This window comes from Ambystoma mexicanum, chromosome 10 (genome assembly GCF_040938575.1).
Source record: "Ambystoma mexicanum isolate Mex_15411 chromosome 10, UKY_AmexF1_1, whole genome shotgun sequence".
NCBI classification, from domain to species: Eukaryota; Metazoa; Chordata; class Amphibia; order Caudata; family Ambystomatidae; genus Ambystoma; species Ambystoma mexicanum.
This window is the reverse complement of record NC_090932.1, coordinates 111,141,001-111,167,526: the sequence shown is the minus strand read 5'-3', so window position 1 is coordinate 111,167,526 and position 26,526 is coordinate 111,141,001. Positions and strand designations below refer to the sequence as shown.

At 46.0% G+C, this 26,526-nt stretch overlaps 1 protein-coding gene across 2 annotated transcripts in view; it reads right to left on the bottom strand.

The window, feature by feature from the left end:
- The window catches only part of KCTD9 (potassium channel tetramerization domain containing 9), a 411,318-nt gene that overhangs the window by 54,126 nt on the left and 330,666 nt on the right, over positions 1 to 26,526 (bottom strand). For both annotated transcript variants that reach the window (XM_069617594.1, XM_069617595.1), the window contains one exon: positions 9,759 to 9,864. In XM_069617594.1, coding sequence (XP_069473695.1) covers positions 9,759 to 9,864 — 106 coding nt within the window. The remainder of the gene's footprint in view (positions 1 to 9,758; positions 9,865 to 26,526) is intronic.

The window sequence follows — 26,526 nt, the reverse complement described above, 5'->3', positions numbered from 1 at the left end:
CGGGTATCTCCGACACAATGCAGGATTCTTCAGCTTTAATTTCAGGTGTTACATTTCCTATTATCGAAGGATCATGAAAGATGTGGTTTGTTTTTTGGTGAAAAAGTAAAGGGTTCTTCCCTCCTTGCAATCATCTTCGGTCTTGCCGTCTTCTGCTTTGTACTAAACTGCCATCTTGGAATTGCTGCTTCCTCGTGTGCTTTTGCCTTGCTCAGAGTGTGCTTTTGTGATCTGCCTTTTATCCGTGTGGGGAAGGCTCATGGAAGTCAGGTGTGTGTAATGATCAGTAAGTGCCTGACCATAGTAGTGGGACATGTCAGGTATACGGCTTGGGTGTTAGTCCGTTTTCCCTCACAGTGAGTTGTCTGTGAGAAAGTGTGTGTGTCGGAAAGGGGGGGGGGGGGGGAAATCGAGTCCCTACGTATCCTACCTGGTAGGATGGGGTAAATGTGTTACAGGGAAGGGGATACCGCGTCTCGCTGTCCGGTCTCCCACTTCCACTCCCCAAAGACGACTCATACAGAGGATTCCCGCGCACTGGTCACCCCGAGGAACTGGTTCCAAAAGCGATGGCCGTGTCCTGGCCGCCTGGATGACAGACCCCCGGGGACTATCGGATGAGATACCTTCAGGGTTCTCACAATAGCTAAAATAGAAATCACTAGAAACTTTAATTTCACATGGCATGTTAGTCTTTGACAGTAGCCAATTATTCATCAATTCCACGAGTTTTCACAGGTGGACTTTATATGTGTGCTTGTGAACATAATGTACAGCCGGAGACAGACTGAGTGATTGAAATACTTCTTGTCCTGTGAAAACTACAGTTTACATTAAAGAAAAATCCTGAATAGTTTTCTACTTCTCCAAGTTGGATAGGAAGAGGTTATTTCCCCCCCTCATCCCGAAGAATATGTCATTGTAAATAACCAAAGTCATTTTCCAAACATTGTGCATAAACAAATTATTCTGCCTTAAATGCACTCCTAATCCCAAATTAAGTTAAATTGCCAATCTTTTCCAGAACAATTTCATAATCTCATGCTTGCATTACCCTTTAATATGTTAAGATATTTTGCTCTCCAAAATAAAAGTTTCTACCCTAAGCTCAAGGCTGTAGACAAAGTAGCTAAATTATCCCTAACAAACATTGTGGTATCTATGTCTATGCTGGAAACGAATGATCCAACTCTTTATAGTTGAATCAGCCCTAGAATAAGAAAAGTTTTTTTGCCTTTTTGAAATGAGATGCCAATAATAATTTGTTTGTATATTGGAGGGAATTGTATTCTTTTTGTTTAGAATAATTATTCCGATTTGTTTTTTTTATGGATGGTTGTGTGTTTTGTGAATGTTAACATGAGCAGAATGTTAGCATTCAGGTTGCATTGCTTTTCTGTAGAAAAGCTGCCTTTACATATGTGTAATATTGTGGGTGACTTAGGCAACATTCAAAGTTAGTGTACCTAATTTCTTGATTTATGTTTTCAAATAAGGAACAAGTTACTTACCTGTAACTGTTCTCCATCTGCAAAACAGGTGATCTACTTGGTCCTGCCGAAGCTTCCACTTGTGGCAAGAGCGCAGCTCCCTGCTGAGCGAATCGGCGTCGGTGTTCTTCACTCCTGCCAAATGAAACGGGATGAGGAACATCCCCGGGGCGACGGCCCAGTGCCATAGGTCATGCGCTTCTTTGGATAGCGCCAGGGATCTGGTGCCCCCCAGCTTCCTGATGTAAAACATTGTGGTGGTATTATCCGTGAAGACCTGCACCACCATGCCCTTGAGGGACGGAAGTAAAGACTTGAGGGCCCAAAACACTGCCTGCAACTCCAACACGATGTGAACATTTTCTCCTCCGGTAGCCACAGGTCTCTTGCGTGAAGACTTCCGGTGTGAGCTCACCATCCTTCCAGGGAGGCGTCCATCGTGACGGTCTCCTGGTGTGTTGGGTTCTGGAAATCCGTGCCTCCGGACAGATGAGCGCAAACTCCCCACCACTGTATTGCTCGACGGAAACTCATGTCGGATGTGATCTTGTCCTCAAAGCTTTCTGACACTTGTAGCCAACGGGCGTCGAGGAACTCCTGTAGGAAACGCATCCGTAGCCTGTGCAGCCGAGTGAGGTAGATGCATGACAACATCATGCCGAGCAGAGACTTGATGGACCTCATCTTGGCGATCTTCAGGGCCAACAGCCATTACACCTCGCCCAAGATAGCCGCTATCCTCTCCTCCGACGGCAACGCCAGGCAAAACACTGTGTTGCGTCGGGATCCCAGAAACAGCACGTCCTGTGATGGAGTCGACCAGGACTTTGCAAAGTTCACTGAGAACCCCAGATCCGTCAGTTGGCAAACGGTCCTTGCCGTGTGGTCGACAGCGATCTCCTTTGAGCTGGCCCGGATGAGCCAGTCGTCCAGATAAGGGTAGACATGAATCCCCCGTAGTTGCAGCTGTGCCGCCACTGGCGCCAGGCACTTGGTGAAAACCCTTGGCGCTGACTTCAATCCAAAAGGGAAGGGCCTTGAATTGGTAGTGCTTTCATTGAACACGAAACGCAGGAACTTGTGTTGCCCCTTGTGAATGGGGATGTGGAAGTATGCATCCTCCAAGTCCAGCAACGACAGGAAGTCCCCCTCTTCCAGCTGTCCGAGCACCTGCTGAAGAGTGACCAATCCGGAACTTTTGGGACTTGATGTATTTGTTTAGTCGACGAAGGTCGAGAATGGGCCTCCAGCTCCCGGTCTTCTTTTTGACGAGGAAGTACCTGGAGTACACTCCGGTGCCTCTTTGGAACAAGTTCTATTGTGCATTTCCTTAACATGGTCCGAACCTCCAGCAGCAGCTGAGGGACGTGGTTCTCTTGCTGGGCCACCAGTGGTATTTGGGGACACTTGGGTTTAAATTCCAGGGTGTCTCCGTGAGCGAGAGCATCCAGCACCCAACGGTCGGTGGAGATGGCCTTCCACACGCTGACTAAGTTTGCCAGCCGGCCTCCCACCGGGGTACCCGGGTGGGAGCCCGAAGCCAGAGCCGGTTCAATCCTGTTTGGACGCCGAAGGGCCACCTTGGGGACCCTGACGACGACGACGACCTCCTCCTCCGAAGGCCTTGGAGCAGCCCCTGTTGGTCTCCTGGGTCAAAGAGCGGGAGGGGTGGAAGTAAGAAGAGGAGCCTCCGCCAAACCCCTTGGAGGATCCTGGGGACTTGCCGCCTGAGGTCCGAAAGGACAGCTCCCGTTGTTGAAGAGTGCCCAAAGCATGCACCATCTCTGTGTCCGTCTTTATGGCTTGGAGAGACTCATCCACAGCCTTCCTGAACAAATTGTCCTGTCGAAGGCCAAGGCCAGCACCTTCGACAAAGTCCTGCTGAAAGTTGTTGGCCATGAGCCAGCCACGACGACAAAGGCAAACGCTGTTGTCCATTTGGCGGAACCCCGTGTCGACAATGTCCGTGGCCACCGTGATGGCATGGTCCAATGCCACCTCGCATTCCTGCAGAATGTCTAGCGCTTCCGACCGCTTGTCGTCAGGAAGGAAGTCCAGGATGGGAGCGATCTTGAACCACAACTCCCGGTCGTAACGAGACACAATGGTGAGGGTGTTGGCGGCCTTGATCGTAGTCGCTGCAGAACAGATGATACATCGTCCTATGGCATTTAATTTCTTGCCCTTGCTGCCCGGTGGGGTGGAGGCTGCCAAGGCAGAACCACCCAAGGACTTCTTCCTGGCTGCCGCGGACACCACAGAGTCTGAAGACGGCTGGGCCCGTAAGCACTTGGGCGCAGAGTCAGTCACCCTGTACTTCTCAAGGCGAACCCTCTTCACTGGGGCCGTGAAAGGGTTCTTCATGAGAGACAAACCTTTATCCCAAATGTCATCCAGGAATGGGACCAAGAGGATGGTCCTTCTCTTCGCCTCTCTGCGCTGATATAAGAAGCCCTCCTTCTCCTCAGGAGTGAGCTGAAAAAGTTCTACGCTCTGGAGATCGAGTGGAACAAGACAATCTCGTCCGGCGGTGAAGATCTGGGCAGCTGTTACGCTCACCTGGTTCCCACAGGGGTGTCGATCGGACCCGGACAGCTGCGGTCTCCACCAACGTGATGCGTAGTGAAGAGATGACAGTCTGGACTGGCCCGCCTAATCTTGTCTGCTGGACTCGTAGAAGTATTCTCCTGCAAGTGGAGAAAGGGATTTAGCCACCCGTGGACTTTAGTGATGCCCCCCCACCTGTTCTCGTTCTCCCCACTAATCACCTCCGATATCCCCTCTTGGTAACCTCACCTTATGTTTTTAAATGATGAGCTCTCCATCCTGCATGGCATGCAGGGGCGCGTAGATACTAGTTACTTCACTGGTTTGAAGGTACTAGAGGAGTTCCGGAGGAATAGCGACTCCAGTGTCTATAAAGTTCAAAGAGTTCAATATGTTCGATGTTCACTCTTGTTCCATTCCTTCGGTAGGTTGCTGTTCTCTCTCCCTTTATAGGTGCGGCATAGAAAGATGCAGCGAATTAAAGGATAATACCTCAGGTGGTAAAGCAGGTAAGCCTATGGTGGCAAAGAGATTGTCTTCGCCGGTTTTCTCGGCTCACCTTGTTATTCCTTTTGTTTTCCCCCCGGTGATGGGTTTCGACGAAGAAAATGATGGAGGCAGCGCCGAGTTGAAAGATGCGGTGGATTGGTGAGTATAACGCGGCGCTGCTGCTGGCGAAGCGACGCATGCTGAAATAATGTCCTTTCCAAGCTCGGAGATGTGCTGGGTCCGGAATCAGGTAAGGAATCAAATAATGTCCATGATCTAACCTCGTCTCCTTTCTTTTCCTTTTGTCTAGGAGCTCCGGATTCGAGGCGGGCGTGGCAGAAGACTGGATGCTGACTTGCAGACACGGTGAGCGTTACTCTGCTGGATGCAGAATAACACGAAGCATGTGCTGCTGTTCGAGCGTGGTTTAAATAGCCTGCAAAGTAGTCCCAGGTAAGAAGTTCCCCAGAACCATACCCGAGTAAAAAATAGTCCCTGTAATAAAATAGTCCCATCCAGGCCTCACGTTGGCTTGGACTCATTTGCAGCATGGTCTGCATAAGGTAAGTAAAGTCTATGAGCCTGGCGCCTAATAATAATTTGGCATTTATATAGTGCTACGAACACTCAGGTATCTGAGTGCTGCTTATTATTACCCATGGTGTGTGGTGCTCATTTATCGACCTCGGAAGGATGAAATGCTGAGTTTGGCCCCGCCGGGATTCGAACCTGCGTTAGCAGGCTCTGCACGGATGTCAAAGCGAGCGCTCTACTCGCTGTGCCACTTGACCGGCCTAAGGCGCGAGGACTGAATCCAAACAGCCCCCAGCCGGGGCTGTTGGGGTTTTAATGAGTATCTGGATGCCTGCTCCCGGGGCTGATGGACTCGATCCGGATCCCCGGGGGTAGGCATCATGACAGCGGCGGAGACGGCAGGTCCCCTAACCCGCTGTCATACGTGTCTGTGTTCGCCGTGTCCGGGTCCGTCTCATCCCTCGGGGGAGTAGAGGGGAGCCAAGGGTGGCAAGGAGGTGGAGGGTGTACTCTTCTTCTTGGCCGGGGGTTCCCCCGTGGGGGGAGTCGGCCGTAGCTGGCGCCGAAGGCGGGGCCGCCAGCGCCATAGTCATCCTTGTCTGAATCTCAGAGACCAGCGTATGCAGTGCCGGGAGGATGTCCACCGAGAGGTCTCTAGGAGGTACCTGAGGAGGGGGTGTCAGCTGAGGTGCAGGCGGAACAGGCCACTGGGGCACCGGCTGTGAGCCCAGGCCCCCGTCGCCATGCTGCTCTTCGTCGACTGTCATCGCTTTCTTCGGCATGCTCGTCATAGGGCCAGCTCCCTATGTTTCCCTCCTCCTGGATGGTTTGAAGAACGGTGAGCTCCTCCTCAGAGGAGATATTCGTAACCTGGAGGGCCACCGCACCCCCCTACACCCTTCTTTGCTTCCAGCTGTGAAGGTCTCGGGGAGATGACTGGCATCTTCTTCTCTGGGGTCTTCTCTATGGGTCGGAACACAACCTCTCTCCTGCAGGAAGGGACAACCTGGCCTTCGGGGTCACACCCTGCAGGACCACCTCGACAGTGTTCGCCAGAGACGCCGCCACCCCCTCAATGGAAGGCTGGGCAAACGCAGTAAAAGCTTGAGAGCTAAACACGAGGACTCCCAACACTTCAACGTGCTGTAATAATCTGAAGATGGCTACTAAAGGAGGGGCTTAGGTAGAGGGCAGTCATTGGCTGGGGGCAGTATGACCCAGAGCACAGTGATTGGTTGTTAGGAGAAAGACAGTTCAGAAATGAAACTGATTTTTTCTTTACAGAGGATTCCCAGCCTGACGACGGGGACTATTCATGAGCATGTGAATACATGCCAGACCCCATGCTGGAGAACATTTAAATTAAATTAAAAACAACCAGTTTACTGTCCCAGATTGTGAGGTGGGATTGTCGTGCTGGAGGTATTAGACCAGCAGCTTATCCCCATAAAAGAGTCCATTGAGATATTCCGTAGATTTAAATCCTTACAACATGAAGCGAAACGCAAACCCCGAGGACCAAGCCTCCCCTGGAAGCCTGAAATGGAAGGAAACCAAATGAGAGAAAACTGGAGGAAGGGTGAGAAGACCAGTTGCCTGGCAAGGACCCAGATTGAGCGACGGGGGAGAGAGAATGACTCATCCCGTATATAACAGTCAGTACAGAGCCTGCAGAGAATTGTTGAAGGTTAACCCTAAGCCATGGGGAGGTCTAAGAATCTTGGAAACTGAACTGGAAGCTGTGAAGAGGGCAAAGGGAACTGTGAAAGAGAACCGAGCAGAAAACAAAATCTTGTGGAACCTCTTCAAAATGATAGAGCACCAGAATTGTGAGTACTGTGACGAATCCCAGGATGTCGTCACTGCTTCTGTAGGGGGAGCCTCTTCCCATGAGGAAAGGGAGGCGAGGCTGATAGTCCCCCTGGGGGTGGTACTCAGCGGTTGGTGGATCTCCTGGGGAAGGAATCCCCCTATGGGACCAGTGACGATTATTGTGGGAAAACACAGTATCTCTGCCAATCACCTGACCCTAGAACCCCTTCCTACAACCCTAACAAAACCCCCTTCCCTAATAGGGTTATGAGTTATTGTCACCCTACCATTCCCCTAGAAATTACTGGGATGGGGAAGAATAGGAATTACCTAAATGAAGATCCTTTTCACAGTACTGTGACAAATACTCAATTGACTCACAAGGGAACCAGAAGATCAGTACTGTGACGAGGGAGAAGTGCGGAAGCATGAGGATTATCTATGGGAGCCACAGTGAACAATCCAGTGGTTTTTGCCAGCCGATGGGAAGAAGCCAAGTTAAAAGCAAAGAAGTACTTGACTAAGTAAACCACAAGTCAGTGTACACTCAGGGAAGAAGAGATGCAGACAGGGAGCTGAGCAAGGAGTTTGCTGCCAAGCTGGTCCGGAAAACAGCACGGAACACACTCTTGGCATCCCCGAAGGTCGATACCCGTGGAGGAACGGGCCCATTCCTACAAGGAAGAAGCAGGCACGGTGGAGAAGACGCTGGAGGCCAGAGACAAGAAGGAAGCAGGGGAAGCCCCACAGAAGATGGCAGACACACAGAATGTCCCGAGAACGTTGCGGACCATGAAATAAGGTGCGCTGATTAACAGGGATGTGCCGGGGGCCCTACAGAGTGACAGAGAATTTGAGGAGGCAAGTAAGCCTGAAAAGCCACATTATTGTGTCTGGGAGCTGTTTAAAGTCAAAAGAAATTCAGGAAGCCTAATCTCAAAAATAATACTCGGCAAAACAGTGAAGCAAGTTTAACAGGGTACTAGCGGAAACCTGCACTGCAAGTCTGGGACCTGCACCCATAAAAAGAGAACTGTGAGTGATATACAATAAATGTAGTACTTGGCAGGTGAGTAAACCAAGTCTGTATGGGATGCCACACCTGGGGAGTGCACCCAAGCTATTCTCGTTCAGCGCAGTAGCTGGAAAGAGGAAACCAGGTCTGCCAACCAGGGTGTGGGGCCCACCTAGTTTGGAAACATATCCAAGTTCCTTTTCTTTGCAACTGTGCCTGGTGAAAAGGAACCAGGGCTGCCCATCAAGTTGTGGACCCAGAGACAGAAAGAGAAGCTAAGAAGGGCCAACTAGGGAACAGAGTTTCCCCCAACAATTGCTGAACTGTATTTCAAGCCCGAATAAGGCTGGGGAAGGGAGATATTCCCCAACACTTCAAGATATGAAGATTCCAAAACTGTCTTGTCCAGCGGAAGGGAGTCACCCCCTTTTGGCTATTAAGACCTTCTTTTAATTTGGTTTAAAACACATTGTAAGGGACAGTTGGGATTCTGACCTTGGGACCTTTGCTTTGGATATTCTGTCACTAGCTATTTCAGTTGAGACAGGGAACCCCCCACTTAGAGTTGGGGCAAGATAGGGTTATCTTTTCATTTTTCACACTTGAATTAAAGTTTCTAATAATCAAATGACCCCTCTGTGTCAGTGTCTTACTTCTGCACCCTTATAGTACCCACCAACGCACCCTGTTATTTGAAATAATTTCCATAGACCCTCTAGCCATTTGTCCAACCCATACTCTAAAACCATGAATAGATAACAATTTAACTTGACCCCTTCCAACTACTGTCATATTTTTGCTCCACCTTATTGTTGGTTATTTATATAGCGCTTCATGCGGGTCAACTCCAATTTTTAAGTCCTTAATTGTGGATTGAAACCTAAGTTACCCTGCATCATCCTTTACCCAAGGTGAGTGCTTTGTCCCAGAGATTTATTACTGGCATCTCCAGTGCAAACGCTGCATTTGTCAGAGCTGTCTTTTTTTCAATTATGAGTGAAAGGAACAAATAGTAGGGCATACAACATACATTTATTAAAACCTGTCCTGCAAACACTGGTTTAATCACATGAAGGAAACTTTCCTGGCCCACTGAGCATTTACTTTTTTAAATGTGCATGGACCAATGGAGTGCCCAAAAATGTAACCACCATATCAGCGAATGCCTGTTGGGGAGAATTTTGCACAACCTTCTGGAAAGGGCTCTGTGATCATCTAACCTAATGGTAGAACAGTGTGTCAACCAAAACGGAAGACCAGACTCTCCAAAGATTTTTCTAGGCCTTGTGCTTGACCCAGTGATGTGGAGCTTACTTTTCAATGAAGAGTGTATTCTTGTAAGTGATAACCAATACATGCTTTTATGTGTAAAAGACATAGCTATACACATCTACAAAATTGGACCACTTTGTGACCAGTCACTGACTTGCATCTTCTACAAAAATAAGACTAAGCTTGGAGATTTGAACGTCCAGACAAAGCTTTTTTGTGCCTGTGTGAATAACAGAGTATGAGGCAAAAAAGGAAAATAAAATAGGTTTTGCACTGGATTCCCAAAATTACGATTTAGATAAACTCCTCATGGCAAAACAGGACCACTGTTGTAAAGTGTGTATATAAGTGCAACTGTCCAAAAGGAAGCCAAAAATGGTGCAAGGAAAATGCACCATTTCTGAAGCATTGATGCACCTGCGTATTTAAAAGATCCTCCTGAGGTGCACCAGCCTGTAGAAAGATGTTTTGCTATGTATTTCTCAGTGTTGCGCGACAGCCATTAATGCAACTTCTATTTCAGTGATACTTATGTTAGAGCCGACCATTTTTTGTGTAGAAGGCCTTTGATGGATGCATAAATATTACTTCCCAGTTACCTTCCAAGTTTGCTTTAAGTCCAGAAGGATCCTCAAAATTGCAGCCTTTCAGAGATGCTCCTTCTGCGTTGGAACAAAGCATCTTCACTCCTTGGAGATTGGCACCCTGGCAGAGAAGAACAAAAAGGTCACGCGCAGGACTACAATATATATGAAATGAAAATGTAATACACAGGAGCAAGTGTCTGAAATACTTTGGAGTTTGCTCTGGAGTCCGTTTACAAGTCTCCGGTGCACTGCTGTGGCGAGTCTTGAAAGGCAAAACAAAACAAAAAAACAAACATGACAGAGCAAACCAGGTTACATCTCAAAGAAACAATTGAAAAAAAGCATTATAACAGGTGAGAATGATGTAGGAGGCAGGAAAAGTGACTAAGCGTATGATATACAGTCCTCAGAAATACAATTACGGTAATGTATCTGCTTAGATTGTGCATATAGTCCAACATCTAGTGGTAATTGCAGAGAATTGCATTTGTTTTTGAAGATCGAAAAGGGACTTCGACATGGGCGTGACTCTAACACTATCCCCAACGTGACGTGTAGTGTACCCAAAATCTTTCACGGGTCGAAGTCCCACCGGTTGTTCTTGTTCTGCTGTGAGGAAGCCTTGCAAAAGCGTCAGTGAGTATAGAAGAAAGAAGGTGTAAGATGCCTATGTTCCTTCTACTCAAATAGGGGAGCAAGTGTGCGCGCATCTAAATCTAAGCAGATACAATCATCAGAAATCCGATTATCAGGGAATGGTGGTGGGATGTGTGAAGGAACAGTAGAAAAGAGATGTCTTAGCACTGCTTGTCCCACCTGAGAATCAGACTTAGAATGTGTGTCTAAGCAGTAGAGTTGGGTGAAGGTTTGAAGAGAACTCCAGGTTGCTTCTTTGCAAATAGAATCTAGAGGAGAATTTGTAATAAATGCTATGGCAGCCCCTCTGCCCAGGGTAGAGTGAGCTCTAGGCGTACAGTGGTAAATCTCTTTTGGCAAGAGAGTAACAGTGTGAGTCATTTAACAATTCATTTGGAAATAGCCGATTCAGAGACAAGATCTCCTTCTCTACCAGCTACCACAGAGATAAAGAACTAGTTTGTCTTTTCAAGGTAGTATATGACTGCTCTCCTAACATCCAGTTTATGGAGGCTTCTTTCAGCTGAGTTTGTGGGGTTCTGAAAAAAGTAGGAAGTTCGATTGATTGATTCACATGGAACTTCGAGATGAATTTGGGCACAAAGCGTGGGTGTGTGCGCAATACCACTTTATCTTTGTGAATAGTCACAAAAGGGTCCTGAACTGAAAGAGCCTGCAGTTCACTAACTCTCCTTATACAGGTAATGACCACCAAGAAGGCAGACTTATAGGTAAGGGCTGTTAGGCAAAGTTTGAATGCAGTACGCTCTGGGAACACTACTAACAACTATGACTACAGGTATAGGCAACCCAACCTTTGGTATAAACTTGTTCTACACAGTTTTGGTAGCGTGCTGAGCAGTCAAGCTGATCTCAAGAGGGGAAATGTGAGCAGTAGTGGAGTTACACAAAGATTGACAGTTACAGGTATTCAAATAAACTCTTGCATTCAAGGTTTCTTGCATAAATAATAAATTTATGAGTCAGTTATAAAGCATTCTTCAGAAGGGAGCAATGGAATAGTAAAACAAATATAAGGATAATGATGTGTTATTTATATAGTGCCTTAATCCAAAGCGCTTTACAGAGAACATATTTACATACAATATCACACAACCGAAATTGGTACTCCTTTATCGACCTCGGAAGGATGAAAGGTTGACTTGGCCTTGCCGGGATTCTAAATGAAAGCGAGCCCCATTTTACAGGGGAGCACCCCTAAAATACAGGGGACCCAGAATCACCATGAACCAGAGTAAATGCACCCCTCTAGGGAATCAAAAGTCATGAGGATGTCTTGCAGGCGAAGACAAGACTTTAACCTTTACAGATCATGAGGATTGGGGAAATGGCAGAGTGCTCTGCCATTTCAGGCCAGCATTCTGTCGTCGTCATCGCTGGCTCCCAATTCCGGACGACTCCTCCTGGGCCGGCAGCTTAAATACTCTTCAGTTAGTCACTCGATACCCGCAGAGCTCCTCCAAACGTATCCCTTTTGCCATACAAGGGATGTTGCAGAGGCTCCAGTGTTGCATGGTCATGTTCCCTACTTAACATTAATGCTGTATTAGCAGGAATACTTTGTCACTCTTGTTTAGCATAATTTACTATGTTATAAACATTCATACATAAACATTTTCCCGCCATTCTCTCAGCACTTAACTCAATAAACTTATATTTGATCTGGTCCAGCAATTCCTACAAAAAACCTGTTTTCCCATAGTATTCTGTGTGCCTTGAATCTTTTTTAGTCCCCATTGGCCTGTGATTTACAGGACCAGTTGGTCAACCACGTTCTCTGTTCAAGCCTTTAGGCTCAGTGATGCAGCACCGCACACGAGCACTGCGATCTATTCTTAGCGCAAGTACATTCCTCTTTGGCAGAGAGCCTGCTTTTTACTGTGTGTTTTGAACAAAGGTATTTTACAATGTACAACAGTTTTACAAATTAATTCAACTAATACTTGGGATTGAAATATAAGATGCAAATAACTATCTTTATTTAGTAACTGGCCACGACACTGATTATTTTTGCATGAAAGAAGCTTTCCCAGTGCTTTAGTGCTCAGAAGTCTTGACTAATTGTAAAGCGCTTGGGCCAGTTTGGAAATGTAGGAAAGTTCTAGGCTCCTTCCCAACATTCCCCCCTTTCGTTACTTCTACAGTAACAAACTCATCCCCACCCCACATATCTACAACCCCAGAAATATTAGTTTGATTTTCTCTGTTTATTGTATGGCAAGGTGTTTTAGGTCCCCCAATTGATACCATCATCTTTGCACTATAAGTGACTATAGGAACATCTCATCAGAGACCCCATTGCACGTGTAGAAGAGAACCAAGAAGAACATGATCGCAGGAACCAGTATTTTTACTGCTGCCCTTAGCCATGACAGGACCCAATCAAAGGCAAGCGGTAGCCAATCTGTGTTCTGAACTCCACCATCTTCCTTCATTTGAACACCTAGATTGTGCACTGCCTTGATGACGTGGGTTAGTGACCCGTTCTCAGCATCCTCCGGGGGTAGAAAATTGCACCAGCTGCTTGTACCCCAAGAGCCAAAAAAAGATTAAAAAGATGGTCTCTGCGGAGCTATAAAAGTCCAATGCTTGTTGGGTATTCCTCTAAGCAGTGCGGAACAGTCCTTTGACAGTTTGAGCTTTTCTTTCTTCCCCACCGTTGAAATCGTCCCTTTTCTGGCAGCATACCAAATTCTTGTGATCTGCAAGCTTCTCTGTTTCTTTTATGTGCTAGAGTGGCTGTTAGCACCTCAACAGGCATTTCTTCTCCCTTCACATGTCCTTCCAGGATTACTAGTAGCACTGAGTGCAGGGTGGCCAGTGAACACTTGCCCCTCCAAGATGATAGGAGTTGCAAGTAGGCTTGTCGGCCACAAACACAGTAGTAATCCATCACTGCTGCTGCTGTACCTTTTGTCATACCAGGGATCACAAGAGTGTGGTTGCGCCACCAGGATCTGTTCCTTCATTTCTAAAACGCAGTTAAATTTTTTAGTCCTATCTATTCGCACTGGCTTCTTCATTGTTGCAATCGATGTCAGCCTTGTGATGTGTTGGGACCATACTGCGCACACAGTCTTTATTTGGGATATTGCTCCTCCGCTGTACTCGATAAGCCCATCTGCCAGGCACATCACTGTAGTGCCCGGTCATTGTCATTTGAGTAACCTCCCAAGGAGAAATATGGTCTTTGTAGCCACTGGCGTTATTTCGTGTTGCCATTGCATAATGCTGGGTCTAGATCAATGCTTCTCAACTGCACACTATGTGCCTGGATTGTGCCCTTTATCCCTTATGGTGCAAGATGTACCAAGCATTGTGCCTCCTTAATTGGGACTGGATGTGGACCTAAAAGCCTTAGGAGACCCTGATGTGTGCGGGATAAATGCACACATGTAACATCCTTCATCAATTTCCTTCCTGCAATGTGCACATCAGAGCACTAGCTATTCAATGTTTCTACATTCTGGACATCAGAAATAGTGTCAAAACCCAACACCTCATGTAAATCATACGTCAGTCATACTTCCCGTTTCATTCGTCTAAGAAAACTTGTAGGGGTGGCAGGCAAAAAGTGAGACACTTTACATTTCTTTTTTTATAGACATATCATTTTTTTTCCAACTGTCCATCCCCCCGCTTTATATGGCCACCCCATATAACACACATCCCCTTCCAACAAACACAACCAGTGTCATATAAAACAACACATTACTACTACATTTCTAGACTAAATAACATCTTAATTTATCATTGTCCCTACATAACAGAGAGGTCGGTCAGCCATCTTTGCTTATTCCTGGAGCGGAGAAAAAAGGTGATCAAGAAAGAGAGAAAGAGAAAATGAGAGAGAAAGAAAGAGAAAAGTAAAAAAGACGGAGGTAGAGAGACAGAGAGAAAGAGAGAAAGAGAGAGAGAGACCCTTTTCCCACCAGGGCTGACAAGATCCTGGACCTTCCAAAAAAACAACAAACAAAAAAATAAAATAGACAAAAGAAAAAGCAAGAAAAAATGTAAACATTTAAAAAGAAAGAAAAAAGCAGGTGTGTGCCACTGCACACCACCCACCCTGGCATGGATCCTCAAAAATGTCTCCTCTTTGGGTGCTCTTAGGACATCCGAGAGATGCACCCAATATCTAACTCCTTCATACGGACATGAACACCACCTCATATGGACCTTTAAACCTGGGACTGATCAGTTCCCCAGATAATAATGGTCTAGTATAAGCAATGCTGTGTATGAAACCATGTTCTCGCTTTCTACAGGGGTGGTCACTATTTCTCCCCCCCCTTACCGTGTCCCACTACCGCCCCTGTGTGCTTCCGTCCCGTGATCAATTATTAATGACCCATCATATAATATGTCTCCTTCCGTCAATGCATGAGCCATTCATCAGAGTGGGAACTGAAAAGAACTCCTGTAAATAAACCGGAGTTGTTAATACAGGGACCATGGACCATGCAAATAGCTTAAATCCTCAAATTGTCTAGTCATTTTGTCAGTCCATTCAAATGTACTTTTAAGTCCTCTATCCTTCCTTGAAACTTTGTAACAGTGGCTTTGTGTAGACTGCGTAGTCTAGGATCCATGCCCTACAAAAATTACATAAGCCCAAAAAACTGCTATATTTCCTTCACAGTACTGGGCCGAGGGGCGGTGCGCACTGCCGCCGCCCTATCCGATAAAAACATTTTTCCCCCCATTACAAAAACGAGCTGTCCCAATTATAGTCCCTCCTGTTGGATGTATTGTAGCTTCTTTTTATCCGCCTTGTACCCTTTGTTAGCCAGCAATTACAATAATGCAACACAATCCCTCCTGCACTGATGATCCCTTTTCACTACATACCAACCGATCATCCACATACTGGATGATTGTGCTAAGCACCTGACTTCAATGTAATCTGTACAGGGGTCACAGCTCTCAGTAACACAACATCGTGTGGATTAACAGTCCATAATTATGCTGGCACATATCCCATGTCCTCCTCAAAAATAAAACATCTGAGTTACTACTGCCATCAGGGGGCACTGTACCTCCCTATACTGCACCATATCACATCACAGGGGATGCAGATTCCCAAAATAATCTCCCCATTTTGTTCACTGTCCTCAAATAACTCCTTATCCGTCATTTCCTTTAATTGTACTGTCAGGTTTATACATAATATTGTGCACCACTCGCACCCATCCTGGTCTGTTCCAATCAGGACTACTCATTTTCTGACACTACTAGTCCTTGCAAATCTAATGACAATGTTGTCCCTGCCACCATCTCGGGTGGCACCATGAGTTGGAAAATAAAACCCGTAGGCACTCGCCAACACTTTGTTGCAATATGAGGCACTGCATTTACTAATACCTTAATACAATAACAAAAAATATATCTGGGACCATAAGAACCCCATGGGCTACCGACTCCCTTGATATTGCATTGATTATTACCATTGTTTGAGCTACACACATCCCTGGAGTGGAACACACTACCCCTTGATCTGTGACTGATACATTTCTGAGCAGATCCCTACCCAACAAGTTCACAGGGGAATTCTCTGAATGTAACAAGGGCTCGTATTACCTCCCCCTCTTACTTTTATATCCAGCGCCTCAGTCTATGGAATTGTAGAACTAGCCCCAGAGAAGCCCTGCATGTAAAGAGTTTCTACTAGATAATGGAAAGTTCCCCACCATGATGCATGATTTAGTTGAACCTGAATCTACCATAAATAAAAATTGCCTGTTTCCCATTTCCTCTTCCACCAAGGGCTCCTCTTCAGGGTCTGTGGTTATCAATAGGATTGGACATGCACATGCTTTCTGTTGGCTGTCCTAATCAGAATATGTATTTGTCCTGGGGAATGAAAAAGAGCCGCCGTCATTGTAACTCCTTGGAATGGTGCATCTGTTCCCCCTGCCATCCTGTTAAACTGTGTTCCCTCAACATGCTGTAGTTGTTGCCCATGTTGCCCTTGCCTGTCAGCCCCATAAGGGGACTGATTTTGACCCCCTAGCCCAAATTGCTGTTGTCTTCTTCCTTGAGGCCCTTGGAATCCCTGCCCTGAAGGTGAAGGCCCATAATTAAATCTCACCCCAGGCCTTTTCCTGCACCCCCTTGCTAAATGCCCACATTTACCACAACACCAGCACTGTGATGGTCCCAATCCTCCTCCCAGAGGCCCTATCCTCCCAAAGCCTCCTGCTCTTGCTACTCGAAATCCTCCTTTTCCCCCTTGGTGCTGCTTTTTATCGCCACTGTGGGTTGGGGTACTGCCCCCCCAACCCATTGTCCCAGTCTTCCTTCGCCCCATAGTGCCGCAATTGTGGCATTCCCAATTAGTTGAGTATCTCCTGTCCTTTCCCCCTGAGCCGGTGCCTTTACTGGTGCTTGAATGACGACCTTATTTAGTTTCTTTTCCACTAGTTGTGCCTCGTCCATTTGCCGCTTCTGGATTGTCTCCCTGTCCTGCTTCTTGATTCTCTTACAATTGCGGACTATTATACTTTGTATCTCTGCCCACCCTTTGGCTTCAATTCCCACAATTTTATCTAGTGCCTTCAGGACCTCTTTTGGTAGTCCCCTCTTTACAATAAAATAGAAATATGGTACTGTTTCAACTCTCCACATTTCCTGTAACTTACAAATAAACCTAACTGGGTCCTCATCATCACCCATTGTGCACTGAATTAAAGACCAAGTCAGGGGTATCTGGGTACATCCTTCCTAAGGCAGCCCATACCCTTGCCCTTACCTCATCAAAGGCTTCTCCATCATGTTCATTATCTGCAAAACTTACCCCAACCCTTGCCCATATGTCCCCAGCCTGGTCCCAGACTATGGTGACCAGTAAACTCTTAGTCTCCTACTGCTAAAGCTACCCCTACTGTTTGTTTTTCAAATTCATAGATCCATTTACTAGCTCGGTCTATAAACTGGGGGAGAGCTTTAATCAAATTATTTTTGTCCTTTTGAGGCCATGGCACATACTGCGTTATCCCTACTTCTTTATGTATTACAGGTATCTGCATATCTATTTTGTTTTCTACCCCTTTAGTATTCTTCTGATCTTGTACTACCATGATTAAATCTGGTCTATTCCCTTGTCTGTCCCTCCCCACTGCCTCTTGTGGCAGGGATGGGTTTCTCACTGCCTCCTCTCCTTGATCTCCTTCTTACCTGGCCTCTTCATTATTTCTACCACCTTGATCTTCCCCTCTATTATCCCTTGCTTGTTCTACTTCTTGTCCCAGGACTGTCCATACACTCTGCCCATCATCTTTTTCAACACAAACATGTCATATTGCCTCAGGGTTAAACCTAAACAATAAATCTCCTGAACTCCAATCCCCTTATTTCTGGTGATACTTCTTCAGGTACTTGTAACCTTACCAATCTTTCCTGCAATGGTTTTAGCTCATTGTCAAGGTCTACTTGTGGACCCTTTAGGTACACTAATGCTACGGGCATATTAGAGCATGTGAATGGATTATATGGAGGTGCAAAAGCTCTCAAGTCCCCCCTCCTAGTTGCTAATCCTGATAATCCTGTTGACACTCTCTCTACCTCTGGAGGCTTATATACTGGGTTTGTATACCCTACTGCAGGTTTAGGCGTTACAGGTATATCCCCTTACATAAGATCTCTTTTTCACCTTCCTGATCTTCCATATCCTCAACTAATTTACAGAGATCTAGAATCTCATCTCTTTTTTGGGACTTGTTCCCTTCATATTTTGCTGCTACAAAGATGGACAATTTTTCTAGCATGTTTCTTTTATGGGAGCCCTGCTCTGGCCAGGAGCAGGATGTCCCGCCTTCCTTTGTTTCTACTACCAATTGTTTATTTGTTCTGTCACAACACAGTAGCAGAACCCTATGCATGTGTTTTATTGGAGTTCCTTCCTCCATAATATTGCGCGCGTCCCCAATGCTTCACTTTAACCCTACTATGTTGCACGTGCTTCAATAATACAGATCAACACACTTTTCCCCCCACCCACTTTTAGACTTTCTCCACTTTGATTTCACACATACATACACACACCACGACTCATCCACCTCCCTTCCTTTTTTACCACAAAAGACAGCACGAGAAAATATAAAAGACTAAGATCCAGGCCCATTCCTTATACAGAGCCACTACGTAATACCACTTCTTGCTTTTATCATCATAAGAAGAATACTGTGTGGTACTACCTTCTCAACCTGTATGGCAGCTGATGGTCCCTTACCTGCCAGTCCTTATAAGCTGGGGAACCCTTTCCTTTCCATTATAAAAAGTAGAAAAACAGAAATACGTGACAATTTCAATACATGACCCACTTATCACCAAAAAGTCATATTTTATACTTCATCACCAATACATCACCAAAAGTCCTATTCCATCTATTCCACTGACCTCGTACAACAATCACATCACCACTATCACCACAATCACCATATCACATACATGTTCCCATGTTGTCATCACCTGCAAGAGTATACTCACATGGGCGTTGTTCACTTGAGTTTCCCTCTGTTACGAAGTCCCCATGCCGGTCTTTCTGGAGCCATGCCCTGCTCCAGTGAGCAGAAAGGATTTCTTTTAAAATGGCTTTTACTAAAATCGCTCAGGATACATGGGGTTTTTAAGTTAGGAGTCTGATCACTACAGTTGGGCGTGGCTGACCTGCCTGGGGCTTCACAAAGCACAGGGGAAGAAAATAAGTATCACGTCGGGGTCACCACTGAAAGCAAGCCCCATTTTACAGGGGTGCACCCCTAAAATACAGAGGACCCATAATCACCATAAACCAGAGTAAATGCACCCCTCTAGAGAATCAAAAGTCATGAGGCTGTCTTGCAGGTGATGACAAGACTTTAATCTTTACAGATCATGAGGATTGGGGAAATGGCAGAGGGCTCTGCCATTTCAGGCCAGCATTCTGTCGTCATCGCTGGCTCCCAATTCCTGACGACAACTCCTGGGCCGGCAGCTTAAATACTCTTCAGTTAGTCACTGGATACCCGCAGAGCTTCTCCAAACATATCCCTCTTGCCATACAAGGGATGTTGCAGAGGCTCCAGTGTTGTATGGTCATGTTCCCTACTTAACATTAATGCTCTATTAGCAGGAATACGTTGTCACTCTTGTTTCACATAATTTACTATGTTATAAACATTAATTCATACATACATAAACACATTTTCCCGCTATTCTCTCAGCACTTAACTCAAACTTATATTTGATCTGGTCCAGCAATTCCTACAAAAAACCTGTTTTCCCATAGTATTCTGTGTGGCTTGAATCTTTTTTAGTCCCCGTTGGCCTGTGATTGATAGGACTAGTTGGTCAACCATGTTCTATGTTCAAGCCTTTAGACTCAGTGATGCAACACCGCACACAAGCTCTGCGATCTATTCTTGGCGCAAGCACATTCCTCTTTGGCAGAGGGCCTGCTTTTTACCGTGTGTTTTGAACAAAGCTATTTTACAATGTACAACAGTTTTACAAATTAATTCAACTAATACTTGGGATTGAAATATAAGATGCAAATAACTATATTTAGTGACCGGCCACGCCTCTGTGCGATTATTTTTGCATGAAAGAAGCTTTCCCAGTGCTATAGTGCTTAGAAGTCTTGACTAATTGTAAAGCGCTTGTGACAGGAAATGTAGGAAAGTTCTAGGCTCCTTCCCAACAGAACCTGCGACCGATCACGCTAAGATTGGAGCAGCGAGCCCTCAACCCGCTGAGCTATTTTATCTTACTATAATATACTTCAATACTATAAACTTTGAGTTTCTGAATCAGACAAGACCCTTTTGGGATGGCCCAGAGACACAACCTACACCCACAGGTGACTTCAGTAAAAAGGGTGCTGGGGACATTAATACCTTACTGTTGGCATTCAGAACAATCTTAAAAAGTTGGTAAAAAGCAAAGGTTATTAGAACACAAGAAATTACAAATATTCATAAGCGGGGCAAATACGTTCAGATATCAGGTAGAAGAGTCATTCAATTCAATAGGCTAAGTTTTTGATGAAAAGAAGAATCAAATGTAGGGACACAAGCTGATTAGGCTTGTGAGTTGTGAAAGTTACGAGCACTTCTACAGTAAGGGGCAAGTTCTCTTAGACTTATTTTACAGTCCCTTGGTAAAGAAGAAAAGGATGCAGCTGATGACCTCTGTTCCTGTGGAGTTCTGCAGATCTCACTGTTCCTGGGCCTCAATCGTGGGGACAAGAGGGAGGACGTCGGGGGGACTCCTGCACTGCACTCGGACTGTCAAAACTGGCAACCAGCAAACTTCACTTTCAGTGGCTGTTTCGCGTTTCAGCTCCTTGCGGTACAGCAAATGGCAATAAGCGCGGTTCATGGCTGTCAAGGTGACCTGTCCTTGCTTCTGGGTCCCACACTCTGCTGAGGGGGCTCAGGCTTGGTCAGTCCTGCTTCATGGGAGTCCAGAGGATCTTCCAAAAGCTTTAGGCCAGATTAAAAGTAACTCACACAATCTGCTGTCCCTCTCCCTGGCTATACGGTTTCCTGCAGCAACTCTGAGGAAATTGACCCAGCTCCGAGATGGGTGTCCAGGTGGCTTACTTTGGAGTGGATTGGTCCCACCAACTCAAAGGGAGAAGTCGCCCTTGGAGGGGCTTCTCTGTCGATGCAAACTTGGCAAGTAGTCACTGCAGCAGGGCTTCACCGGGCAAACCAATGGTCCAGGAGTTGCAGCAGGTGTCCTTTTCAAGCTCTTCTTCGGTTCCTTCGTCCAGTGGTCGACTCTGCCTTCCAAGCCAAAAGACTCTTTTTATTCCGTTCTCTCCTATACATTCCAGCCTAGCTGTCACTCACCCAGGAGGGTGGCTGTCCTTGCCTGACAGTCAGCCAGCCAATCACCACAGAGTGCATTTGGGTCTCCTAGGAGACTAAGCACAGGGAGTATGGGGCACCTCCCTCACTTCCTGCCTACCCCAGACACTCGGGCACCAGAGGCGGGTTTCTCTCAGAAACCCAGCCAAAGGCGAAATAAACAAAGAGCGCAAACCTGGTTTGGCGCACACAGAAACTCTCTAGAAGGACCTTCCCACAAAGACCTGGCAGAAAAAGAAGACTGGGCACCATTTTAGCAAAGATGGCTGTATGCCATTTTGAAAAAGATGGCTCCTGTGGTTACTTTACCGGAGCCAGGAACGGTCGCAGTAAACACAAACCAAGGTAGTTCAAAACGAATCCACTGCCACCAGCCAGTCAATTGGGGAAAGGGTATCATAAAAAATGTTACATGAGCATTTAGACACAGGGGATACTAAGTAACCCCTCCAGCACTCTATTGTAAGATAGGGTGTGCTGGGTCTAGCAAGTACAATGCTAAGTAAAGTCAATGTCACTTTGCTGCTCTGGGAAACTGTAGTAGATCCCAGAGAAGTTATTTAAACCTTGGGAAATCTGGAAGACTTCCCTGTGTCACTGCACTGAAAGTGTTTTGTGACAATTGTAAAAGAAGATGCCTATGGAGTTTGTTAGACTCCATAACCAAAAATAAACAAACACAGAAAACACATTGAACTGAAAAGTTCAAAGTCCCAAAGTTTAGCAAAAGAGCTGGGGGTCTCTAAGGTGGGAGGGATTGGCACATTTCTGAGAATTCTCCCCAACACCCCCACAGAGTGAAAATGTACTTGAGCACATTGTTGTAGTCTTGTCATGTGATGTCACTGGCCTGGAGTGCTTGCTGTCAGAATGTTGATGCATGAATGCAGCTCAGGAGAATGTTGGGTGGATCTGTGAGTGAATGTTCCGAGAGTGTCAGTCAGGGCCTGAGCTGGGATGGTAGGATGGCCAGTGGGTTTTCTCTCCTATGTATGCAAGTACAATACCCCTCGCTTGTGTATACGGGTTTTTAAGTATGTACGTGGCGCAGGTGGGTATGAATGCTCACCTGTTGTGAAAGGTTACACCTGTGTGTGAGTTGCCTTGTTCCACAGTCCCCTGTATAGCTAGGTTTGCACCGAATGTATGCTGTGTGCAGTGTGCATGTGTCTGATATTTATATTGGTTGGAAGTTGATTTGCTAGTGTTTTGGATTGTGATCTGTGGGATGTGTGCCAGGGTGATAAGTGGGAGCCGATTGTGTTGAATGAGTTTTGGTTGTGAGAGTGGAAGGAGTGTGATCGATGTATCCCTCTAGTAAATGTTGTCCTGGCTGTGGCAATACCCCTCTCCCGCATGTTGGTGTGTTTGGACTTCTCTGATTAAAGTTTCGGTCTGGCTCTGCTTCACTGAGTTGTGTTGCATCCAGGTCTGTTGTGAGGCAGTCTGTGGTCCCCTCCCTTCCTGTTTCCCCACTCGTATGGCTGATTGTTTTTCCCCTGATGGTTTGGTTTGCGCCAGAGTGTGGCAGGCTCTGTGTCTGGATGTGGTGGGTCTGGACAGAAGGATGTTGTTGTGTTGGAATGCTTTTGGTGTGTGAAAGGGAGATGTTGTGATGTAGTCTTGTCACGTGATGTCACTGGCCTGGAGTGCGAGCTGTCAGAATGTTGATGCATGAATGCAGCTCAGGAGAATGTTGGGTGGATCTGTGAGTGAATGTTCCGAGAGTGTCAGTTGGGGGCCTGAGCTGGGATGGTAGGATAGCCGGTGGGTTTTCCCTCCTATGTATTTAAGTCCAATACCCCTTCTCGTCTCTTTCCTGTACTTCACATCATGTATATAGCACAAGAGTAACTGGATGGAGCATATATGTACAATCTGTACAATAAAGCTTCCTGGAACAACTTATGACTCCACAGCAGGTCTGTGTGTGAGTGCCAGCATGAATGACCACCTCCACACTTTATAACACACATCTGAATGTAACTTCCACTCGCGCTCTACAAACTGAGGTATGCTTCTTTTTTTATGTTTATTGATTTTTCATAATAAAAACCTTTAACATCTTTCATTATCAATGCCACAGTTAAAACCTTCACATTTCTCCAAATAACAAACCTCCAACAATCATACTAAAACTGTATCCGTTAAACCTGAGATTCCTCCCAATCATCCTTCATTAATTTATCTTAAAATTGACACAGATTTACCTTAACCCCTGCTTTCCCAAATTCCCCCCCATTGATTAATCTTTCTCTCTCAAAACCTATTCCACACATTTAATCACTGCTATTACCAAGCCAATCTTTTCCCGATCAGAACCCTCTCCCACCACTCTTCTGCCGTTAGTGCGTTTGTTATACATATTCCTCAAGGAATCTCGTTCTGGTCTCTGTGAGAGCCTTACAAGAGGTTGTTAAATGAAAGCATGTTTCCACGTTCCTATTATCTTCACAGTATCTACAATGCAAGTCTGGCTCTTCAATCAGTTTTCTGGCCAGTTGGACCTCCCTTGTTGGAAGGGTGTTCAGGCGACATCTTAACAGAAGGTCTCGGTAGTGCGCTGATGGAAACCTTTGGAGGTAACCTGGCGATTGATTTAGCCCTTTGCGCTCCATGCTCATACCAGGTCTTAGTTCATCTTTATCCCTTGCCTCCATGGTTTCAATCCAAGGATTGCAGCTTTTTTCACTTTAGTTAGATCTGTCATAAGGAGGTCCCTTGTGATGTCACACCTTTCTAGGTGGGCCTCACATTTGATCATCCACAGGCTCAATCCCTTGTCTTGGTCGGTGTCCCTTGACTAAGATGGAAAAACCGAACTGTATGTGATCATTAATTTCCTGTATAATGATATCGTTTTCCACAAGACTACGATTCTAGCGATTGGAGCCGCAGCTCACATCTTATAGCAGCCACCGGGAGCAAGTTTGGTAGTCTTAGAATTTTCTGCCAGAATATCCCCCTCGAAGACTCACCACACTTTCCATGATAGATTCAAGATTGGTTCAGCTCCGTAGGTTAGGATCTGCACCATCTTTTGTTTATAGAATTTAATCAGCTGAAGGGTTGAGAACCTCCCATATCTTCTGTGCAGGGCTGCCCCCTGAGTTGCAGGCTTAACCATCTTGGCTCTTAGAATTATGTGGTGACCTCTTTCATCAAGATTTTTATTTATCACTACTCCCAGATAGGTCATCATGTCCACTGTCTCGAGTTGTTGATTTTCCACCCCCATGCAAAGTGTTCCTTTTATTTCCTGTAGGCCGACGACACAATCAGAATTTTGGATTTTTCAACTTTAATCCTCATGCCATTCTCTTTCAGGTAGATGTTGAATGCATTAAGCCTTCGTTTAAGACCAATGGGCGTTTGATCAATGAAGGCCAAGTCGTCAGCGTACAGTATCAATGGTACTTCGCTGGAGTTAATATTGGGTGGGAAAGCTTGGCTAAAAAGGAGGGAATCAGAGTACATCCCTGCTTCAATTCTCGGTCGGCGTGTATTTCCCTAGACAGTTCACCCTCCGCTGATAGTCTCACCTGGATAGATGTATCAGTATAAAGCGCTCTAATTGCCTCAATCAGATCTGTAGGCCAATTCCATTCTGTGAGTTTAGACCACAGGCTTTCTCTGCTTACCCAGTCAAATGCCTGTTCCAGGTCCATAAAGGCCAAATAGATAGGGGTCCTTTTCTCTATGGCCCTTTGTGTCAGGACATTGAGTATGAACAGATTGAACAAGGTTCCCTACTCCCTTAACGAACCCTGTGTCTAGGGTCCAATCTGCCAGCTTTTATTGCTCCTGCACTCGGGTCTCTCAACAAGACGGAACCAAATACTTTCCCCAAGGAATCCAGAAGGGCGATAGTTCTTCAGATCGTCTTGGCCGCCCTTCTTAAAGATGGGGACTACAATGGCTTTGCGCCATGAGAATAGCATTGTCTTGGCCTGCATGATCTGGTGAAACAGTTTCACCACTAAGCCCCCCCAGGCATAACATTTCCCTTTAGAACCTGTTTTGATAAACTATCGGGTCCAGCTGCCCTGGAGGAGCTCAGCTTGGCAATCATTGTTCTTGCCTCATCCCCATCAAATTCAAAATGCCATCACTTCTCCTCCCTCGATTTCCCCCTCTCACCTGCTTCTTCTCTTTGGGCAAATAGAGATGTGCAATGATCTACCCATCGCTCTTCTAAAACTTGCCCCATCATGTGTGCTGGTATACAATTGCGGTCCCACAGATTCCTTGCATTATCGGCACAAACTGCTTTCAATATTTTTTCGGCGTCCATTTGCATCCGTCATGCCCTTCACGCCCTGACCCAGTTATGATATTTCTGTTTCCGTTTCCTTATCTGTTATTGGACCCCCTCTATCTTTCTGCAGCCTTCTAATGTCAGATTTCATGGCTCTTCTTGCCATCACTAGCTCGTGCGCATAGGCATGTTTGGGTAGAATATTTGTTTTACCACCCTGTACTCTTTCTTCCTTAAATTCTTTCAAGATCCAAGCATATTCTACCTTGTTTGGATTCTCCCATATGAACTGCTCATACGGTGAGGAAACTCTGGAGACGTTAACCTTCTTAATTCTAACCCCATTTTTCCCCCCAAGCTAATTCCACCGGTGCCATTATCTTCCTCTCCTTAATGTGGCCTATTAACCCTCCATCTGATAGCTAGGAGATCATGATCATTTAGAGTCTACCTTACTACTTCAAAACTTTCTACTGCCACAAAGATGTTTTCTAAGACAAAACAGTAGTCCAAACAAGATCTATGGGCTCCTCTTCCCCATGTGCATGCACCTGGTCTGTCGCCTTTGGTTTGGCCATTCAGCATCGTCAATTCAGGTGAATCTGTCTCAATAGACCATTTTAGTGCTCTTTTCTCAAGTAATGACTCACTTTGTGGCCATCCTTCCTTGTTCAACAAGCGAATGACGTGCATTACTTACCGTAATAGCATTTCTGATGATTGTATCTGCTTAGATTCACATGCTGTGCGCATATGGTCCGACATCAAGTGGTAACCACAGAGTATTGCATCTGGTCTTTCGGGGACCGAAAGGGGACGTCGGCATAGGCGTATCTGTAACACTATCCCTATCATGACGTGTAGTGTACTAAATCTCCCTCACGCGCCGAGGTCCCTCCAATTGTATTTTTTCTGCCATGAGGGAGCTCAAGGCTATTGTGAGTGAGTACATGAAGAGAGAAAGTAGTAAGACTTCCATGTTCCTTCCACCCCGAGCGGGGAGGTAGGGTGG